The sequence below is a fragment of the Eublepharis macularius genome, chromosome 17, assembly GCF_028583425.1.
Source record: "Eublepharis macularius isolate TG4126 chromosome 17, MPM_Emac_v1.0, whole genome shotgun sequence".
NCBI lineage: Eukaryota > Metazoa > Chordata > Lepidosauria > Squamata > Eublepharidae > Eublepharis > Eublepharis macularius.
This window is the reverse complement of record NC_072806.1, coordinates 34,389,799-34,411,999: the sequence shown is the minus strand read 5'-3', so window position 1 is coordinate 34,411,999 and position 22,201 is coordinate 34,389,799. Positions and strand designations below refer to the sequence as shown.

General features: G+C 44.8%; 1 protein-coding gene across 4 annotated transcripts in view; it reads left to right on the top strand.

The window, feature by feature from the left end:
* BCAS3 (BCAS3 microtubule associated cell migration factor) overlaps positions 1-22,201 on the top strand; it is a 745,665-nt gene that overhangs the window by 54,452 nt on the left and 669,012 nt on the right. For all 4 annotated transcript variants that reach the window (XM_055001162.1, XM_055001161.1, XM_055001160.1 and 1 more), the window contains exon 7: positions 7,550-7,622. In XM_055001162.1, the coding sequence (XP_054857137.1) occupies positions 7,550-7,622 (73 nt within the window). The remainder of the gene's footprint in view (positions 1-7,549; positions 7,623-22,201) is intronic.

The window sequence follows — 22,201 nt, the reverse complement described above, 5'->3', positions numbered from 1 at the left end:
GTGGATATTATTAAATGCTGGTGTTTTAAGTTGCTTATTTCTGTTTTGATGATGGTGCAATGAAAGCTGGTGTATACAGAACAATTATAGAACAGAGTCTTCATGTGCTGAAACCTTTTTAGGTCTGCATGTCAAAAGGATAAAAGTTCTAGTAAAACCCAGTTTTAATACCTCTTTCTCAGCTGGGTTTGTCCTTCTCTTCAGTCAAAACTTCTTTATTTTAAAATATAATCTTGGTTGCCCGACTGTGACCACATTAGGAGATGTGGCTTTGGCCTTACCTGCTTTCCAGGTCAACCATGGACATTACTTTTAGGGATATGATGTATTTGTATCACTTTTGCTGCATGGTTACCAAGCTGTTTGTGTGGCGACCCAACAAGTATGTCTGTTTGTGTGTGCATGTGTGTGTGCACGTGCGTGTGTACATGAGAGTCAGCGAATGCCTCCTAGCCTCATGTTAATGCCTCTTGGGGAGGCTGTAGTGCCACGTGCCCCTTCCCTCTTTCTCTCTAATTGCAACAGGCTCAGTCTGACAAAAGCTTGCAGAACTCCTGCTTAATGGACACACTTCCATTATGTTGTGTTTTTATTTCAGGCAAACCTTTAAAATAAATTATTCCACTAAATGGAATTGCGGAGGTGGCACCTCATTGGCAGGGGAGATGTTTTTCATTACTTTAATTGTACGGTTTATCAGGATTTTCAGCTTTTTTCTTTGGGTGGGGGGGTTAAATACTATAGTGTTATAACAGAATTAAAAGGATTTTGAATGAAAAGAGTTTAAGAAAAATGCCTTTGCAACGGGATTTACATACTTTTTGATTTGATGGATTTAGAGAGCCGTTGGGGACTTAAAAATAAAGCACGCTTTTCTCATTGATTTGCCATTTGGCATTCTGTTAAACACACTTTACAGAGCAGGTGTGTGTCATGGCAGTGTCACACATGTGAAATGAACATGATTTTATCCATATAAAAAACCCTCTAATCCACCATAACTTTAAAGGATTAAATCCCTTCCCATCCTCTGCTCGAACGGCTTGTTTGCTGGGGTAGGCAAGCATCTCTGGCTCTGTTAAGTATCATAGCGACCAGTGCTTGTTTATGAGCAGGATTTCTGTTAATTTCAGTCGACAAGCAGCAAAGTCCCTCATCCTAATCAATTCTTGAGCGATGCAATAAGTGAATGATTATTCTTTCTTCCCCAGACATCTGTGAATAAAGTAGATAATGACTTTTTTATTTTTAAAAACAAACATCCAGTCTTGAGTGTTAACCCAAATGCTTGAGTTTCTGTCCTAAACTGGTTTATTGGTTGGTTACGAGTGCCTTTGATTCCTAAAAATGCACATTACTCTCCTTGGGTACCAGTTCTCAGTTCGCTTTATTCTCAGTAGAATAGTCCATAAAGCATAGAAGCTTGTTGTACTTTCTCAGCATATTTATCAATTTAAAATATGACTTTAAAAAGTGCTTGAAGAATAGGTTCCCAGTAAGTTCTGAGCTAGACCTGGATCCGGGAACGGGGCGTATGAGGGCATGCCCCACTGCCTCTTCTCCTTCTTGCCTGAACTGACAGCAACAGGTAACTGGGTAGAAGATAGTGCTTAGCTGGAGCTGGACCAAGGTACTTGTCTGCTTCCTGTATTTCCTCCAGCATTTCTGATGGCAGTTGGTGATTTCTTTGCTTTCAAAGCCAGATTTTCTGTTGTATTTTTGCCAAATGAGTGAATATTTATATTTTTGATAGGGAATGAATTGCTCTTCAGTGAAGAGCAGTGTTACGCTGTGGGATCTTCATGAATTCCTTCTTGAAAACTGCGTATGTTGATGGAGTCCCCTTACCTCCCCCCCCCACTCAGTTGTTATGGCTTTAAAAGAGGATTTGACAAACAATGAGGACAGTAAAGATTCATTTACCATTTGTATATTGCTATAAATGTTTAAACATTTCCCCAAAGCTTAGAAAAATGACAAAACTTTTCTGAGCATTCCAAAAGTGCATGTGTCTTCCAATGCCGGCCTTGCTGTTAGTTCAAAAACAAGAACACAATCTGCGCAATACCTTAGAACCAATCCAATTGATGCAAAACACAATGAAAGCTTTTCACAGGGCATGTTTGTAAGATCAGCTTTTAACATCACAGCCTGTAAAATCTGCCTTCTACCCTCCTCTTTTTAAAAATTTTGTGACATCCAGTCGACTGAAGCTGAATCCCATGAAGATGGAGGCCCTGTATTTGGATCGTGTGCCACAGGGGTTGGAATCCACTCCTGGCTTTTGATGAGGCACCGTTGGTGCCCGTTCCGGTAATCAAGAGTCTGGGAGTGATGTTGGAAACCTCCTTATCAACGGAGGCCCAGGTCATGGCAGTTGCCCAGTCTGCTTTTTTTCATCTTCAGCAGGTCAGGCAGCTGGCCCCCTATGTTTTGACTTGGAGTCGTGGCCTAATGACAATGATCCATGCAACAGTCACCTCCAGGTCGGACTACTGTAACTTGCTCCACACAGGGCTTCCCACGGGGTTGATTTGGAAATTACAACTGGTCCAGAATGCGGCTGCATGCGTCCTCACCAGTATTCTGTAGAGGGTGCATATTACTCCCATCCTGCAGCTGCTGCACTGGCTTCCCGTGGTTCTGGATCAGATTCAAGGTTTTGTTTTTGACCTATAAAGCCCTTAGCGAACAGGGACCAGCATACCTGCGGGACTGCCTCTCACCATATGTACCCCGGAGAGCGCTTAGATCAGCCAACATACATCTACTGGTAATCCTTGGCTGCAGGGAGGTTAGACTGGCCTCAACCAGAGCCAGGGCCTTTTTGGACCTGGCTCCAATCTGGTGAAACTCTCTGTCGGTAGACACAGGAGTCCTCAAAGATCTGTTATCTTTTTGGTGGGCCTGCAAGACTGAGCTGTTCCGCTGGGCATATGGTTGAGGCCGGTCCTGTATCCATCTTGGGAGCCTCCCTGTGTGTGTTATGTGCCATCAAGTCACCTCCAACCTATGGCAACTCTATGAATGAAAGACCTCCAAAACGTCCTATCATTAACAGACTTGCTCAGATCCCACAAACTTGAGGACATGGCTTCTTTTATTGAGTCAAGCTATCTCGTTATAGGCCTTCCTGTTTTCCTACTGCCTTCTACTTTTCCTAGCATTATTGACTTTTCCAGAGAAACTTGACTTCTCATAACTACTAGTCTCTTATCAGGGGGGCTGTAAAGTTATCTTGGCCCCTTACTTGTTGCGGGTGCAGAAATGATGCCCCCCCCTGCACTGTGGGCAGGAGTGGGCTGCACTAATTGCAGTTTTGGAACTATGTTTTTACGATAATTGATGTTGATGTTCTTTTTTTTTTTATAAAGTTTTTATTGGATGAGGTAATATATTTTGTTTAGTACATACATCTTATCTAAATCATATCCTTCTAAATATAGAACCCCCCTTCCCCCTCCCCCTTTTCTCCGCTGACTTCCAACAACACTCCAACCCCCCGTTAATTTATATATGTTATTATTTGCTATACTTGTTATTACTTTAACCATGGTAAAAATCTTACTGTCTTTTCCCTTCATTATATTCTTATAATTTAATTTACAATCCTTCCAAAGACCACAATTGTCCTTTAACATCCCTTTTTTTTTCCAAATGTTCCTTGAACTTTTTCCAATCTTCCAAAAAAAGTTCTGGATCTTGCTCTTTCAAATTTCTAGTCAATTTATCCATTTCGGCCATGTACAACAGCTTCCTTGTCCATTCTTCAATTTCCGGTATTTCTTCTTTTTTCCAATATTGAGCATATAAAATTCTTGCTGCTGCTAACATATAGTATAACAATATCTTATCACTTCTACTAGCTTTTTCTAAATGTAAGAATAATAACAGCATTTCTGGATTTTTAGCAACATTATATTGTAATATCGAAGACATTTCAGTACATATTTTAGACCAAAAGTCTCTAGCCTTTTGACAAGTCCACCACATATGAAATAGAGAACCTTCATGCTCCTTACATTTCCAACATTTATTCGATAACTGTTTGTTAGCTATGGCTAATTTTTTAGGTGTTAAGTACCATCTATATAACATTTTATAACCGTTCTCTCTAATGCTGGTACAAGTTGATATATATATATTTTAATAATATTTTTTATTTTTCAATATCTAACATACAAAACTACTACATACATACATAACCTACAAAACAGTAACTACAAAAGACTACAATAACACAAGGGATGGGAAAAAAGGGAGAAAAAAGAGAAAGGGAGGGAGGGGTGGAAAAAAGGGGAAGGTGACCTACAAACACTAAACACTACATTTCAATGCTTTCCCTTCATACTGCCATAGTAAAAAAAAATAGCTTAATAAAATAGTGACGGAGTGGTTGATCATACAAATTACAAATTACAGTTCAAATTAAATCTTTTCCCCTCCCCTGGGCCTCGGGCGCAATTCCCTCTGCGCAGCTACCGCCGGAGCGCCCATTGCCTCCCCCCTCCCTTCAGGCTTCGGATCCTCTTCTTTTTGCTTGGTGTCTGGTCCCAATTCTGAATTTTTATCCACAAAATCCCTTAGCTGATCTTCCAAATTAATCTTGTAAGCTTTATCTTTATAACTAAACCCGATTCCTTCCGGGAGTAGCCATTTGTACTTTATGTCCTGTTCCCTCAAAAGAGCTGCCAACATCTTGTACTTAAATATTTTCTTCCGCACTAAAAATGGAACATCCTTCAATATCTTGACTTTATTTCCCAGAAAGTCCAATTCCTCATTGTATGAATGATATAGGATACTGTCCCGGACCCTCCTAGATGAAAACTCGATAACAATCTCGCGAGGCAGCTGCCACTTCGTTGCATATTTTGAAGATGCCCGACGGACTCCCAAAATGGCGCTTTTCACTTCTTCTTTAGTTGCCCTCGCGGGTGTCGCTAAAAGTTCCGAGGCGAGATCCCATAAATCCTCTTTTTCCTCCTCTTTAACATTCTGGAGACGCAAAATGGTTTGTGTTCGCTCCACTTGCAGTCCGATCAGCTGGTTTTCCACCAACTTTAATTCCCTGTTCGTTGCTCTCGTAAGTGACGCACTTTCCCGGGCAGACTTCTCTGCCCCCCCCGCTGCTTCTTTAATGGCTTTCACATCGCTTTCAATTAAGCCCACCCTTTGATCTGTTTCATTCAGCTTGTCAACAAAGGGTTTTATGGCTTCCATAACCGCTCTTTTAACCAGTTCCTCAAGCGTCTCGACCCTCTGCAAGGCCACCGTAACTGACTTGCCAAGAGAAGGACTCTGCTTTTTTGCTGCCATTTTGGGGGGGGGGAACCGCCAATCTTCCGAGACTCTATGAGGGGGGAAAAATCCGAGTCTTCTAACCTTCAGACCCCACCACTCCTCACATACGCTTGTAGTAACAGAAGGGATTCGCTTACTTGCAGGCTTTCGCCTAATCCTGCTCCTTGCTGTTTTCCATAGCCCGGCAGCACACTAGGTGCCGCGCTCGTCTGCCGGCCTCCATGGGGACAAACGGGCGATTTACCCCCTGCCTCGATCTGTCAGAGGGCTCTTCCCGCCGCGTCCCGGACTCAGACTCCCTGCCTGAGAGTCTGGGGGCTAACCTTTGCAGATCAGCCGCCCGGCCAGGCGGCTCGGCTGCTTCCTCTCGGACCTGCCGAGAGGAGCGTCCGACATGGCTGCGAAAACGAAAACGAATCCCACAAGTTGATATTTTTAAGGTATTCCTCCATAATTGCTCCCTTGCTTCCATAGATATATCATTGTTACAGTTTATAGCCCACTTTACCATTTGCACCTTTACTGTTTCATCTTCTGTGGACCACTTCAATAACAATTTATACATTTTAGAGATTGCTTTACTATTATCTCCCAACAATAGTTCTTCAAACTCTGAATTCTTAATTCTAAAACCTGTCTTTCTCTGGTCTGAATCAAATAAGTCTTTGATTTGTCTATATTGTAACCAACCATATTTGAATGGCAACTCCTCATTTAATTTAAGTTTCAATTAATTATTTTCTATTACCATTAAGTCTTTGAGGGTAAGCCATTCCTTTCCCTGATAGATGTTGATGTTGTTCTTAAGTGATTTTAAAATTGAAATTGTTGTAACCTGCCCTGAGCCTGCTTGCAGGGAGGGCGAGCTATAAGCCCAATGAATGAATGATGAAGAGTTCTTGTGGGCTTGAAAGCTTGCACAATGTGTCGGATTGGCTGGTCCTAATAAAAGATATTACACAGCTTTCATTGTTCTTTTTGGATTTTGCATGAGCCAATATTGCTATGCAACTTTTTCTTCCTGTTAGTTGTCTGTGCACAAAACTGACTCCAAAGTGTGTCTGACAAATTTATGAGGATAGATGGAAGGCTGTTAGGTATGATGAGGAGAGACCAGTGGCTCAGTGGTAGAGCGTCTGCTTAGCATGCGGAAGGTCCCGGGTTCAATCCTCAGCATCTCCAGTTAAGGATCAGGTGGTAGGTGATGTGAATGAAAGACCTTTGCCTGCAACCTTGGAGAGCTGCTGCCAGTCCGAGTAGACAATACTGGCCTTGATGGACCGCGTATAAGGCAGTTGCATGTGTTCACAGCTAGATGGAAGCAGTATGCTGCTTTATTTATTTATTTAAATATCTATATTCTGCTTTTTCCCATGGCTCAAGGAGGCCAGTGGCTGGGGGATTAGGGCTGCTGCCTTGATGCCTTACTGGAAGACTTAGCTGAGTGGCCTCTGGTTGATCGGTGTTAGGAACTGGATGCTCTGCTAGACCCATCTTTGCTCTGACATAGTTGAATGGTTCTTGTGATACATCTGCCATCCAGTCAAGGCCTGTGTTAACATACATCCTGGTTTCATCAACAGAAAGTAGGCAAGTCGTTCCGGAGGCTGAAGCAGAATGCTTCTCCCTGACATGCTAGTTTTTTACATGTAAGGAATTTTTTTTTCAAATGTGGGGAGCATTCAGCCCCTGCCCCTCTTAAATAGGACAGCCCAATGGGACCTATGTCATGCGGTTCTACTGAACGATGTACATGAGCGCCATAGAAGCAAAAGCATTCGTTAATCCGAAGAGCAAGGTTTGAGTCCAATAGCACCATAAAGACCAACAGCGGTTTCCAGGGTATAAGCTTTTGAGAGTCAAGCACCCTCCGTTTTGAGAATCAAGCTCCTACTTTATCTTTGTTAAACTGAAGAAAGAGCAATCTGAACATGGTTTGAGAGATGTAGGATTTAAGCTGTGCTGTGCTTTATTAACTGTTAAAACTAGTAGCTGTGGTTTTCTATAAAAAAATCATTCTTTTTTCAGATCAGATTTTATAAGCCTTCTGTTCTTGGTGAGAAATGTGTAATCCACAATTTTGCAGAGCTGGGCTGGGCTACAAGGGCTGGACGTGTTCTGTAGATGCTGCCAACATGTCAAAGATGGGGCAGGCGCTGCTGATTCTGTCTTTCTGAATTGTAGTTTTTAACCTCAGGAGTTAAGTAAAAAAAATGACATTCTTTTTTTGTTCTGTTCTCATCAGGTCCTCAGAAGTATGACAGCTTTGCTGAGAAGAGACCTCTCCTTGCCATGTGTAAAAGCATTGGATCTTCTGGGTAAGCTGAGAAATGTCAAAGGAATTCACCATGTGAGTCTGTTGCAACAACCTTAACAGTGTGTTTTGTGTTACGTTAATGGTTTAATGTGGCATAGGTTTTTGTAGCAGAGCTCACTGCATCTACTACGGAATATATTTTCCTCTGACTAAAGTCAGTGCGTAGCTGGAATCTGACAGGTCATTACAGTAGAACAGATAAATGTGGAGAACATTTGGGTCAGTACTTGTGTACCTGTTTTGCATGCAGAAGGTCGCAGGTTCAGTCCTTGACATCTCCAGTTAAATGACTTCAGGTAGCAGATAACTGAGAAAGACCCTTCTCAGCCTGAGACCTTGGTGAATTGGTTTAGACCATATTGAGTTAGACAAAGGTGACTTGGTATAAAGCAGCTCTGTATGCTCATCTGCATTTCTGCAGCATTTCTACCACAAAATAAAATAAAAATTAGAGACAGCCTCTTCCACTCTATGGGCCACTTTGTCGATTTTCATGGCTCTGGAGCCCAGGCTACCCTAGTCTCATCAGATCTCAGAAGTTAAGCTAGGTTGGCTTTGGTTAGTGGTTGGATGGGAGATCTCCAAGGGGGATGAGGGGTGCTGCGCAGAGGCAGGCAATGGCAAATCCACCTCTGTTAGTCTCCTGCCTTGAAAACCCAAGCAAGGGAGAGGGATGTCTCCATACATTGGCTATGACTTGACAGCACTTTCTACCACCTGAAAAAAATAGTACAAGTTGTTGCTTTGAATCAGTTCTACTACTAAATAGAGCAAATACAGCTGTCACCATTAAATGCAAGACTGTGTGTAATCCAGATTCAGTGCAGTGAAAATTTGAGTTATGTGATTTGCATAAACTTAAAGTAAGCACATTTGCATAACTTAATCTGGCTTTACTGATCATTGGCAGGGCACTGAAACTTGCCTCTAACTGCTGGAAAATTCTCTGACTGACTGGCTTTTGAGATTTCAATAGGCATTGCCCTGATCCGTTCAAGCATTCCTCAACAATCATAAGAGCTAGAAACTTGATTTTTTTTATGAAATGGGGATTCCCAGGAAGTTGATTTCTTTTGCCCACTGGCACTGCCACTTTTCTGCACTTTTCCTACATTTTACAACATGCAGCTCTGCTTGTGAGCAACAATTTTAGCTCTACCAGAGCTCTCATTCCACTTTGATGGTTCCTGTGTATAAGACATGCTTAGTGAATTGTGTTTACTATGTGCAACATTGTGAGTGGACGGAGAGAGTCTCTCTGACATACTCTGTGTTAAAACATCATCCTTTCAGATATGTTTACAGTTCACAGTGCTGTTTACATTGGTGATTATGTGCTTGTCAGGATGTTTATAATCCCACAAGCAGTCTTTTTGGTCCACAGGGCTGCACGTACTCTTCGGCCTGCAAATGCTGCTTTATAGTTGTCTGTTAGGCTTTTCTCATTAGCTCACATCCAGCACGTCCACTTTTTTAAAAAGTAGTTTGAGGAGAAAGGTGTGGCATTTGGCTCATGGGGCGAGGGGATGCAGAGAACGTAGGAGGGACTGTGTATTCTGTGCTTTAAAAAAGTCCGAATTCTGCATGAGGGAAAGCCGAATCTGCAACCTGCCTCTGTTCTGCAGTTTTAGTGAATCATGCATTGCCCCCATTGATGCTATTCTTTTAGCACTGGGGAAGTGCAAGGGCTTCCCTCTGAGACTAACCTTTGGTTTCTAAGGTTGCCCTGCATGTGCAAAGCTTTTTCATAGTGATAAGGTTTAGGAACATAACATTTTTTAAAAAATTAAAGCCATCTTTCTGGGTTGATCTAGTTTGGAATTTCCTGCATTGAGCAGAGGATTGGATTAGGTAGGCTCTGTGACTCTTCATTTATAATCCATTATGATGATGCTTTAACACAATGTAACTGCTGCCATTGTGTTTTATCTTTGTGAACATTACCATGTTGTACTCCGCTCTGAGCCTGCTCTGCGAGGAGAGCAGATTAAAAGTCCAATAGAATAAATAAATTATTGCAAATCTTCATTTGTTAAAAATTGGGTCCTTTAGCTCACCTGTTACCGACCTTGATTGTTTCTTGCATCTTAGCTGTCCTTATTGTTTCTTCACCACTTGCATTATTTATCAAGCCACCTGGGAAATTCAGGGAGTCTCTGCATCAGTCCAAACTCCTTGTGCCACCTTGGCTTTGGTCAGCAAGGCCTAAACTCTTAATCTGGCTGTCCGTCTTTGCTGGATCTGCAGAGTCGTCAGTTTACCCCCTCCTTGGAAGAGGCCAGAACTTAGTGGTGGAGCATGCACCTGGCATTCAGAAGGTCACAGCTGGACCTCTTCAGTGAGAGAGATCTTGGGCAGCACAGCTGGGAAAAAATTCCTATCTGGGAAGCCCTGCTTTCAGCCAGAGTAGACAGGGCTCTGCCATACGGACCCCAGGCTCAATCTTTAGTTAAAGGCTCTCAGGTAGCAGGGCTAGGAAAGATCTCTTTGCCTGAGATCCTGCGGTTTCCTTGGACTAATGGTCCCATTGCCTATAAGGAAAATTTTTGTCTGTTTCCCCTCAAAGGATGAAGTCATGTGCAGGTCACCATCATCTCTTGGGTTGTTTTGCCTCGAGTTCCTTGGGCATCCTCGGACCTGAACCGCTGGGGCTGAGCATATCCCCAGCTTGCCTCCAACTCTTAGCAGCAGAGTTTTGTGCTTGCAGATTTGCTGGCTATGCATAGCTGGGGCAAACATTCTTAGGTGAAAGAATGTCTCTTTGAACTCCTCATCCTGAAAGTATCTTTTCCAGATAGACTCATCTGCCCAGCAGTCCCTGAATGTTCGGTGTAGGAAAACCTATTCCATTGTAGAAGATCCCGGGGCATGTTCTGACATGCATGCTCTGTTGTTGCAGTGCACGATGTCGAGCCTCACCCAAACAATGGGCACAGTTTAGAGAACACTCCCCGTCAGATGTTGTTGCAAAGGGAAGACTGGGAGTGGATAACACTGATCAAACCTGACTTGCAGGTCCGCCATTACTGATGGCGTTACTGAGGCTTCCCAGCACACTGTTTGAAAACCTTTAAATCAGCTTGGGGAAAAGGAAGAAGAGGGCATAGCAAGCACGCTCAAGGCTTTGTGCTTCAGCCTTGACCCAGCATAACCCGGCTGGGAATGGCTCTTTGCTGCCTGTCCTTGAAGAAATAATGGCCAGTTTCATGATGACCTGAGATTACCAAGTCGGTATGTTATGGTACATTTCTCAGGCAAGCAAACAAACAAAACTTCTCAGCTCTGTTCTTCTTCACAAATAGTCTTCAGATGGAGCTGTTGGAAGAGGTCCTATTGGTAACCCACAGATTAAGTGTTCCTTGTTGTTTTGCATGTGTCCGGACTGCGCTTTCCAGCTGCCTCTCGTGCCCCCAATGCTGCTTTTGGTGTGTGTTGTACATTTTCCACACTGTCTTAAACCACCATTCTTATTTTTGACCTTGGCTGAGACAAGTCCTTGCATGTCAGGAAAGAGGTTTAGGCAGATCTGTGCATGTTTTTAAATCATTGACTGTAAAAATGACTTTAAAATTGCAGCTGTTAAGCTTTCTAAATTTTGACAACACTGGTCGTGCTGAGGAACCATGATGTACTGCTGAGGGCTTCTGGGGAATGTTTGCTAGCTTGTTAGCTGTTCATGAGAGGCGCTGGCAAGGCTCCTTGGCCCTCGCCTTTGTCATGTGAACAGTGAAAATGGGATTTGTAAGTCATAGAATAATATCAGGGCCAAATCCATGCATTGAGTCCCCCCCATGCCCACTACAAGACTCCTCTTCTTGCCCTCCCACCCATGTACCCACCTGCCTGTGCATCCTTTCTTTGTCCACTCACACAAGCTCTCCTACCACCTGCCATCAAAGCTGCCCACACTGCCTGCATGCCCTTTCCCCAAAGGTGCTGGGTGATGGGAGCAGCTAGGAGTGCCACTGCAGGGCCACCTGGAATGCTGATGCTTCGTGCACCACCCACATGCCCTTCTCCAGCAGTGCTAGACAGCATCTGCAGCTGGGAGCAGAGGTGACAAAGAAGGGTGTGAGTGCAGGTATCAGAGGAGATGCACAGTGACCCCCCATTCATTCATTCATTCATTCATTCATTCATTCATTCATTCTCTCTCCCCCTTTCTCCCCCCTCCCCCCCTCTCATAATTCTTATCCTGTTAATGCAATGGACATGAAATGCACATGCACTGTAAAAAGAAAATCTTGTGGTCCACTTCCTAAGTGAGAATAATAACATACTTTGTAAACTGTTCTGTGGCATTAAATTGTCCTGAAGGGTGGTATATAAGTTGAATGTTCTTCTTCTTATTATTATTTAAAAATCCACTATCCTTATTTCCTGTCTCTTCATTTCAGTTGTGTTCTTTGGGGCATTGTTTAAGAAAAAAATTCTTTGTGAAGTGTTCGACTTATTTTAAACTCTAAAAAAACTAATAAGGAAGTGAGATTCAGAGTGGTGTGATGATTAGAAATGTCAGGCTAGGATCTGAGATACCTGAATCCCCCGTCTGCCATGGAAACGGGGTGGGTATCCTCGGGTGTGTCCCATGCTTCCAGCCTAATCCACCTCACAGGGTTGTCGCGGGAATGAAACGGAGGAGAGAGGAATGATGTATGCTGCTTTGGGTCCTCATTGGGGAGAAAGCCAGGTTATAAACAAAGGGAGTAAATACATAACCACAGGAGAGGCAGTACTTCGCAGTCAATGCGTTTAGCCAGTCTTTCATGATCTTAAAGAAAGTCGCGTTCCTTTCCTTGCCAGTAGAGGCTCCAAAGCTGTTGTGTGTGGGTGTTGGGCAATGAACCAAACTCTCCTGAAGGTGACTCATCATAAACTCTCAAGACTATACATGGTTGTGTGTGTTGTTTGTTTGTGTCGGTTGCATTTTACGGGGGTGGAAATAGTGTAAGCTCTGACACATGCAATCCTGGACGATGCTTAATCCTGGGAAAATGTCTCTGGTTTAAACTCTTGAGAACTTCATGCACATTCCTATGCGCTGTGTGAGAGGGTCTTATTTATAAACATGTTAATATACTGTATAACTATCACTCACAGTTCCAGGAACAGCTGCTGCAGCCTTCCATTCACCACACGCCTTTGATGAATCTTAAAAGGACAGTCTTGTTGTTCACCAAGTGGGACGCAGCTCATCAGCCACACGTAGTTACCTGCGAGATGCTCAGTAGACTTCTTTTTTCTGGGACTGCAGAAAACAAGGGAAGGGAGTGGATCGAGCACCCAGAATCCAAGCTATCAAAGAATGTAAAAGTTTTTGGCAAGAAATGGGGGCAAAGTTGGAAGGAAGGAAGTGTGTGGTGGACTTCAGGGGTGGTTCTTGCAGAGATCACTGTAGGATTCAGAATATTGAGAAGGTGCTGGGCACCAAAGCCCCACTTTTGTAGGCAAGGATCTGTGGCTCACTTGGCAGGGCAGTTGTTTTGCATGGAGAGAGTCCTGGCTTCAGTCCCTAGCACTTCCAGCTAAAAAGATCCTTAGGAGAGTCTCTTTCTGCCTTAGGAGCATGGAGAACAGTTGCCAGTCACAGTAGGAGATACTGAGGTAGGTGGACCAAGTTGCCTGACTTGGCCAAAGGCAGCCTTCTACGTTCATGTATTCACTCCTGCCTGCTTGATCTCTCTTTCCTTCATTTCTGTAGTTTCACTGGCACTGTTGATACTGTCACAGGGTGCATACCGGGGACCAAGGCTGTGCCCCCCATAGAAAGCTTATTTACTTATTTACTTATTTCCTTCATTAATACTCTGACTTTCTCCCCCATGGAGACTCAGAGTGGCTTATATCATTCTCCCTTCTTTCATCTTATCCTCACAACAGTCCTGTGAGGAAGGTTAGGCGGAGTGTGCATGGCCAGCCCAACCCAACAAGCTTCTGCGTCAGAGTGGAGATTCAGACCTGGGTCTCCCTGATCACAATCCAACACCCTAACCACTGCACAACACTGTCACTCAGCTTCGCTCTGGGATCACGTGTAGTCCCATGTGATTGCTTGGGACCGAAGCAGGGCCAGTCAGGTGATAGAAATCATGTATATCTTATTACTAATAGCAGCTCCTGATCGCCATCGGAAAAGCTGAAGTCAGAGGTCCTGGTCTCCCTGCCCCTCTGAGTTGTTTCACTGTGGAGGCAAACAGAAGAAAGAAAAACAAGTGGGGATGCTTAGCCTCTCTCCTCCCCTATACCTGACCGTAGTGTTCCCACCCCACAGTCTCCGACCACGTTTTCAGATTTGCTGCTGCTGTAAGGTCTAGAAACGTGACGTTGTTATTTTATTTAAAGCTGAGATTCTTAGGAGACGGGATCCTGAATTAATTACCAGCTTCTGTGCTGATGACTGCACAGCTCCGTAAGGCACATGCATGCTGTTTATGCTGCTAGGGGAGTTGCAGGCTACCCACTGACAACCTCTCTCTAGAAAGGCGCCAGTCTAACATTTGAAGCTGGATCTGTGTTGTTATCTGGGCACAATAATGAGAAGATGTGTAGTCCAAAGCAGGGCAGCAGGGCTCTCCTGAAGCAAGAAGCTTTAAGAATCTGGATGGAGAACTTGGATCATTGTAGCAGCTCTAAAAGGGAGTCCAGAGAAACCTGAAGCTGCAGTTACTAGCTTTCATTTAAGAGTTGAAATGTCACCAGACTCTACTTTTTCCTAGCAAGGCTAGATGATTGGTAAAACCAAGGCTTGGTTCTGGCCAAGCTCTAGTATTTGTGGGGAAGGTCAGTTTTTTGATAAAGACAGACCCTGGGCCATTCAGCAAGGCTCTGATCTGGCTCCTGTTTCCTGATTGTAGTCAAGACGCCTGTTAAAGGCACATGGGTGGTCTTCAGGAGACAACAGTTGTAACCTCACCACTCTGTGAATCTGAAGCTTCCTTGTGTAACAGTGCATTTGACTTCCCCTTCTCTCAGGTGTAGCCTGGTGATCACCACTAGACGATTTGTCTTGGGCCATGTTCCTAAGGTTCTGCTGCTCACCACTGCAGTGGTCTGAGGACCAAGGTTGTCTTTGCTAATTGCCTTCCTTGGAGGCTGCTGTAGCAAAGTGGAACTCCGATGTTGTCACTATCTTCCCCCCACTTGGTGAGTTTGAGGATCGGTGGGGGCCTTTCCTCATCTGAGTTTTACTTGTAAGCTGCAGAGCAGACTTGGGCTGAGCCCCCATCCAGACAACTTTTCCATGTAAAACCCAGCCCATACAATGCACTGCACGAGCTTGTTCCTTTTTTTGGCATTCTATGTCCTGGTGGCTCCCCACTCCTATTTCAACTGTCAGAAAGGTTACAGCATGATGCGCAAATAGGAAACAGATTGTGTCTTCTGGCAGAGGTCAGAATGCTGGTTTCATTGCTGCTTCAGCTAACTTGGGCCTTAGATTACAAGATTTGCAAATTAAAGCAAAACCCTTTAAAAAAACCTGAAGGAACATCTGCAGAAACACTGGTTTTGTGGGACCTCAGAGAGGCGCGCTTGCACTACCAATGTAGAACGAGGAGTCAGTTGGGAAAGACCAGGAAGAACGTTTGATGCCTCCTTGAACAGCTTGGAAAGATATTAAGTGGTGAAAGAGATTCAAAATCCATGGAATAGAATTTGGGTAACTTTACCCCCCCCCCCCGAATAATTACTTTACCAGCAATTCAGGAAGTGTTCAGTTAGGTGCAATAGCATGCGGGATATAAGGAAGAGGAAGCACTAGCCGAGTTTTGCTGATTGCTCCTTTGTTGGGAATCTTGCAGTGAATGTGGCTTATATTGAAAGCCTTGATAATATTCATCAAGAAAACTCAGCTGAACCCAAAGAATGTATGTTAGCCAAGGTGCTGGTTTTATTCAAATGCACGCTGATGATGCTTCTAAAAATAAGAATGTCATTGGCAATACAAATGGACAGTAGTATTTTTATTTATTTTACTTCATTTCTCATCTATTTTACTGTGAATTGAATCTGCCTTTCCAATTGGGATCCAAGGTAGATTACAAATATTTTCTAGTGTAAAAAAGATCAATATTATACATACAATAATAATGCAGTAAAACTGCATTACACAATTAAGAGAACAGTGAAATAAAGACAGTAGCATGAACAGTACAGTATGTGGGCAGGGGGAAGCTACTTAAATTTTTTCACCAGTGTAGTTAAATCTACAGTGAAGATGTTCTAGCATGTGGTGAGCTTCTGAATCTTTAATGTTAAGCTTGATTTGTGAAAGTATTTTTTTTTAATCTTTTGCTCTTTTCAAGAATACCCTAAACACTAAATTATAATGGGTGGATTTTTTCCTTAAACTGAGCACTGTTGTACATTTAAATCACTTTTCTTTAGGAGGAAGTGAAAAGCTGCAGCCGAGAGACAGGATGGGGCGAGGGCTGAAAGAGGGAATAAATAAATAAATAAATATTATTTATTGTTGACAAAAATATTATCCTCTTTTCTGCCCTCCAAGGCAGCTAACAAATTTAAAACATACAAATTGTCAGGTTCTGCCTTGGGCATCTCCTTGTGAGGTGCTGACATGCCTGACTTTGGACAAGGGGTACCATCAGGGATTATGTGGGCTCCCACTCTGTGGAAGGAGGGGGGTATACCTCACCCTTGCACCCTCTCAATCCTCTTGCAGGCCTGCTCAACCTGACAGAGTCCCAGCTACCTTCCATGACAGCTGGCCCCTTCTCTCCTCCAGACTTACTCTTCCTCTTCCTCTTCTTTCCTCCACCTCCTCTCCGCTGCTGTCTCATGCCCGCTTGCTCTCCTACACTCCTACACAACCCACCACACCCTGTGGGTGGACTTTTATCCCTTCACCAATTCCCTGCTCCACCTGTCAGCCATGCCCCCCTCCTGCACTCTAGCCACGGCCTTGGCTGGCTCAGGCAGCTGCACCTGGGTTTGGTCTGCAGGCTGCCTGGGGAGTCACACCTGTTCCTCCTCAACTGGCTGCCAAGCTTCCTCTACTGAGCTGGCTGCCAAACTTTTCCTGTAGAGTGCCTCAGGCAGCTCTACCTGGGGTTGTTTTACTCCCAGCTTCACCTGGACCAGGCTACTGCCTTCTAGGTGGCCTGCAGGCTGGGGCATGGCTCTGTGCTGCTTTGGCTGCCTCTCCTCCCGGCTTGGTAAGGCTGCTGGCTGACTGCCCTTGCTTCCTGCACCTCCTCCCTCAGGTTTACTCCCCCATGGGGGTCCTCACTCTCCCTGCCTGGCCCCCTGGCTCCCATCGGAGGGTGGGGCTAGCTGGCTTCCACCTGCCTCACCTGACTCTCTGAGGCTTGGGTGCTTCTCTTCCCTCCTGTGGCTGGGATTCCTCCTTCCCCCCTTCAGTTGTTGGTCTGTTCTGGTCCTGGGTGCCTGTTGGGGTGGCTGGGTGGCTGTCCCCCAACTTCCTCCCATCCCCTCCTCCTGGTAAGTCCGGGGGCTGAGCCTCAGATCCTGGACACAAATTAAAATATCATTTTAAAAGCCATAAAAACCAACATCTGTCTGTCTGTCTGTCTGTCTGTCTATGTCATTCATAATCCACCTTTCTCACTGAGACTCAAGGCGGATTACATAGTGTGATATTAGTACAATCTGTATCAGAGACATTTCTATACAGTATCAAGGACATTTCCATAAACAATGAAATAAAGTAAACAAATAAAAGTTTACAAAGACATAACATTAGCAAGGATCCTTAAAACAAGTTAAAATTAGAATTTAATATAAATACAGGAAATAAAAAACAATGTTAAAACTATGGGGGAAAGAGGATGCATCACTGAGTGGAAAAAAGTCTTCACTGCTCGTCAAAGGTGGCAACGGAAGGGGATAGGCAGATCTCTCTGGGGAGAGAGTTCCAGAGTTTTGGTGGCACTACTGAGAAAGCCCGCTCCCGGGTTGCCACCTGCCTAACCTCAGCAGGCTGGTACGCCTGAAGCAGGGCCTCAGAAGATGACCACAGTAGTCAGGTAAGTTTGTAAGGGACTCGGCGATCCTTTAGGTATGTTGATCCCAAACCCTATAGCACTTTAAAGGTCTTAGCACCAGCACCTTGAATTGTGCCCAGAAACAAATTGGGAGCTAAGACTAGAGCAATACGTTCCCTGAGACCCACTCCAGTCAACATCCTGGCTGCAGCATTCTGCACCAATTGAAGTTTTGGGACACTTTTCAAAGGTGGTGTCGTGGCCCAGCCAAGCCCAGCAGAGCAAGGGGATGCAGAGGACTCATCTGAGGAAGAGGCAGCCAGTGAACCTGGTCCAGACCCATGGCCAGTGGCAGAGGCTCTGCAGGAGGAGGCAGTCTCTGAAGGGCCAGACATAGATGTGCAGCCAGGACCCAGCACAGCAGCTCCTCAGCTTCCCAGCCCTGGCCTGGCAACAGAGAGCCAGGCACAGGCCAGCTCTCCCCACTCATCACCAGAGCCTCAGGAATGCCATCGGAGGAAGTCAAGAAGAGACCTTCAAGCCAGAAGGCGCAGTGCCCACCTAGCAACACAACACTGGCCCAGCATCAACAGTGATGATGAATGCTTGAAGGAGCAGGACTGAGGCAGCTGTCAGGTGCAGGATGCAGCACAGGTGGTTAAGCAGCGTGAGGCTTAAAAGCAGCAGAGAAGGGAGTAGCCATGGAAGCAACTAATCCACTACCTACTGACCTTGCTGCTTGCATTCAGAACTGATCTCCTCGGACCTCAGTACTCTGATTCTGTAATACTTCTTTGAGCTATAAGCTATGAGTATCGCTTGACCAGTGCCTGAACCTTGGAGCTGTACGTAGAAGAACTCGGACATCTCGAATCTTCTGCTGTGTGTCAGTAGTCAGGACAGGCCATCCGACATGCAATCATACAGTCTTGTTTTAGAGGAATAAATCTTGAGCATTAAAGTTGTGAAATGTGATGCAAAAGCACTAACGAGGTTTTGAACATTGCACAAAGGGATGGGAGTGCTGGCCCTGCATAGCACTGCTAATGAGCACTGAGCTTCAGAAAGGGGGAGAGGCAAGCAAAAATGGCAAGTTCTCTGCCTTGAGGAGCTTAAAATCTGAAATATGCCTGGGGAGGGAGGAGGTGCAAAGGTTTGGGAAGGTCAGATGATGGAGACCATGTTTGCCGGAAGATCATGCTTCGTATTCAGTTTTGCATGTGTCAGCATAGTTTAAGGCTAAAGCTGGCACTGGGCTATTTTGTCTGTTACTACATACTACGTGTTAACATTAATAGCTTGGCTCAGTTGCAGGCATTTATGGAAGTGTTAGTGTTTGGCTAAAGGAGCCCATTTGAACAGGAAAAATATTTCCCCCCCCCAAATATCCTGTGTTTCCAGTTGTCAGGAATCTGTGGAGACTGATGTCTTTTTTTAAATCTCTTTAAAAAATTACCTAGCTGTGAAATGACTTGGAATTGGCAAACAGGAGGGCTGCTTTTAGGTTCACCCAGGAGAAGGGGATTAATCATGATGAATGAAGTTCTTATTCTCAGTTCTCCTGTGGCAACTCTGAGTAACTCACTTCTTGTATTTTTTAAACTAGCTCATCTTTGCAAAGGCTGTTCTTATGTATAGCAGCTATCAAGTCATTTTTTTTTTTAGAAAAGTTTTTTATTGGGTTAGAACATTATTATTTTTACATTACATTCGATTTTCCCCAAATTTTTCATTTCTAACCCCCTCCCTTTCCCCCACTTTTGTTGACTTCCAACAGCTTTCCCACCCTCTGTCCCTTTTCCCTTACTTCTATTAAATTCCTCTGTCTAAAACAGATATACATTCTCCATTATATTAAGCAGTACATCTTTAACTCCCTTACTTATTATACACCCAAACTGTACGTCTTTGGATAAACAATTTATCCCATTTTCCAGTTTTGAATATTTCTATATATCATAAACCATAAAAATTTCCCACATTTAAATCAAACAATTTGATTTGTTCTCTATATATTACTCATTTCATCTTTTTATGGTAATTCTATATAACTCATAATCAATCAATTTAACTCTTCTGTACATTCAGTTTGGTGCATATAAATCTTATCAAAGAAAGAAAATATTGTTAGTTACTCAATCCTCATGTTTAAACCTTATCCTTAATTATTCTCTATCAATGTTCTATCAGTTAACCTATACATATCTATATATATATCAATCTATTAATCTAACTGCTTATAAATTCACATCTCTCTTCCTCCCCCGGTAAAGTCACCCCTCTCTTTTATACTTTTATTATACTTCAGTAGTTCTCAAACTGCCACAGTTTTCCTCCCACCTCCCATTTCTTCTCCAGATATTGTTTCAGCTTCTCCCAGTCCGTGTTAAACTGCCCTGAGTCCAGATCTCTCAGTTTTCTTGTCATCTTGTCCATTTCAGCCATATACAGCAATTTGTAGATCCAATCTTCAATAGTTGGCACTTCTTGTACTTTCCATTTTTGCGCATACAAAAGTCTAGCTGCTGCTGTCATATAAAATATCAACGTCCTATGATGGGCTGGAATTCCCTCCATTCCCAAGTTTAGTAGCAGGAGTTCTGGGTTCTTATTTATTTGAAACTGTAAAATTTCACTCATTTCTCTTATTATTTCCCCCCAGTACTGCCTAGCTACCTCACACGACCACCACATGTGGTAGAGGGAGCCCTCATGTTTCTTACATTTCCAGCATTTATTAGAAGTATTCGAGTTCCCTAGCGCAATCTTCTTTGGTGTCATGTACCAACGATAAATCATTTTGTAAATGTTCTCTTTAATATTAGTACATGTCGTTATCTTCATTGTAGTTTTCCACAAGTATTCCCATGCCTCCATTGTTATTTCTTTATTGAAATTTATAGCCCATTTCACCATCTGTGTTTTAACTATCTCATCCTCAGTATACCATTTCAACAGTACTTGGTATACCTTGGATATTCTTTTCTTGTCTTCTTTAAGAAGGGTCTGCTCTAGTTCCGAGTTCTCTGTTCGTATGCCCCCTTTTGCAGAGTCCGAGTTGTATAAGTCTCTAATCTGTCTATACTGGAACCAATCATAGTTAGGTGATAGTTCACTGTCCGTCTTCTGTGCAGCCCCACATGGGACTGCGCCTGCGCAGGCCTGCCGACCGGATTTTTCTTTCTAGCAAACGTCCACTAGGGGGCGCACGTCCTTCCCAATGCGCATGCGCGGCCGTTTCCCGCCCGAGCGACATTGGGCGACGTCGCCCCCTTTCCCCTCAGTTTCTTCTTTGCCGCCGACCGGTAAAGACCTAGCTGTCCGCTTTTCTGAGGAAACTTTTTCTGAGGAAACTTTTTGCTAGTGAAGATGTCTGAGAAGTCGCTGTTCAAGCGCTGCTCCAACTGCTCCACTAAGATGACCAGGACGGACGGTCACGCCGTTTGCCTCGAGTGTCTCGGCGAGGGACACATCGTCGGAAAGTGTGAGCACTGTCAACGGTTCACCCCTAAGGCCAGGGCTGAGAGGGCTAATAGGCTGAACGCCCTGCTATGGAGACGGGCGATGCGGGTTTCGGGGGCTCCCGTTACCCCGGAGGGACCGCCACCGGCTGGTGGGACGGGTGACACCCCCCCTGAGAAGGGGTCCCAGAAGACCGCGTCCACTTCGCGTTCCCGCTCCCCGGATCGTCGCCAAGCCCGGCAGTTAACCCCGGATCCGAAGGGGACTGCGAGTTCCGCGTCGGGTCGCAAGCCCTTGGCACCAACGTCGGATCCGACTCGGAAACGTCACCGTTCCAGGTCCCCGTCGAGGTCGGAACCGACCTTCACACCGGCTCCGAAGGTGCCGAGAGCGTCATCGGAACCGAACATCCCGGCTGGGTCGGTTCCCAAACCATCGGATCCGCCATCGGCTCCGACTCCATCGGTTCCGAAGCTTGCTGAGTCGGCGCGCACCAGCCTCGCTCCAAAGACGGGCGCTCGGTCGGATCCGAAGACATCGGATCCGATTGGCAAGGACCGAAGCTCGGATCCGGCTTCGGCTGACAAGGGCGGTAAAAAGTCCAAGAAAAAGTCGAAGCACAGTCAATCGGCTTCGGTCCAAACGGATGAGGTCCTCTGGGAGAGGCCTTTGACTCCGTCGCCGCACCTGTCGCCTCCGCTGCACCACTCGTCTGATGATGATGGTGATCTGCCCGACGCGCCACCTCCGGCCCAGCAGTGGCATGCGGATGATTATGCGGACTGTGTGGACCGGCGTTACCACCTGCCACGGGCTGCATTTGACAGAGAGGGTTCCCTGTATGCCAGCTCTCCATCATTTGGCAGGGAGTATTGGGGTGACACTCGAAGTGAGTTCTCCCACTATGGTTCTCCCAGACACGGTTCACCTTACTATCCTGCTGAACCCTACCAGGGCCCGAGTCCCAGTCCTCCGTCTGACCCATCTCCGGATGACGTCATCATTGGGACCGGTCGTGTGTCACCATCTGAGGACTACCGGCTCTACTCTGAGCAGATGGTCAGGATGGCCCGTTCTCTTGACATCGAGATATCGGCTGTAGATCCTAAGCCAAAGGACAAAATTCTTCAATATGTCCAGTCCAATATGTCCCTCC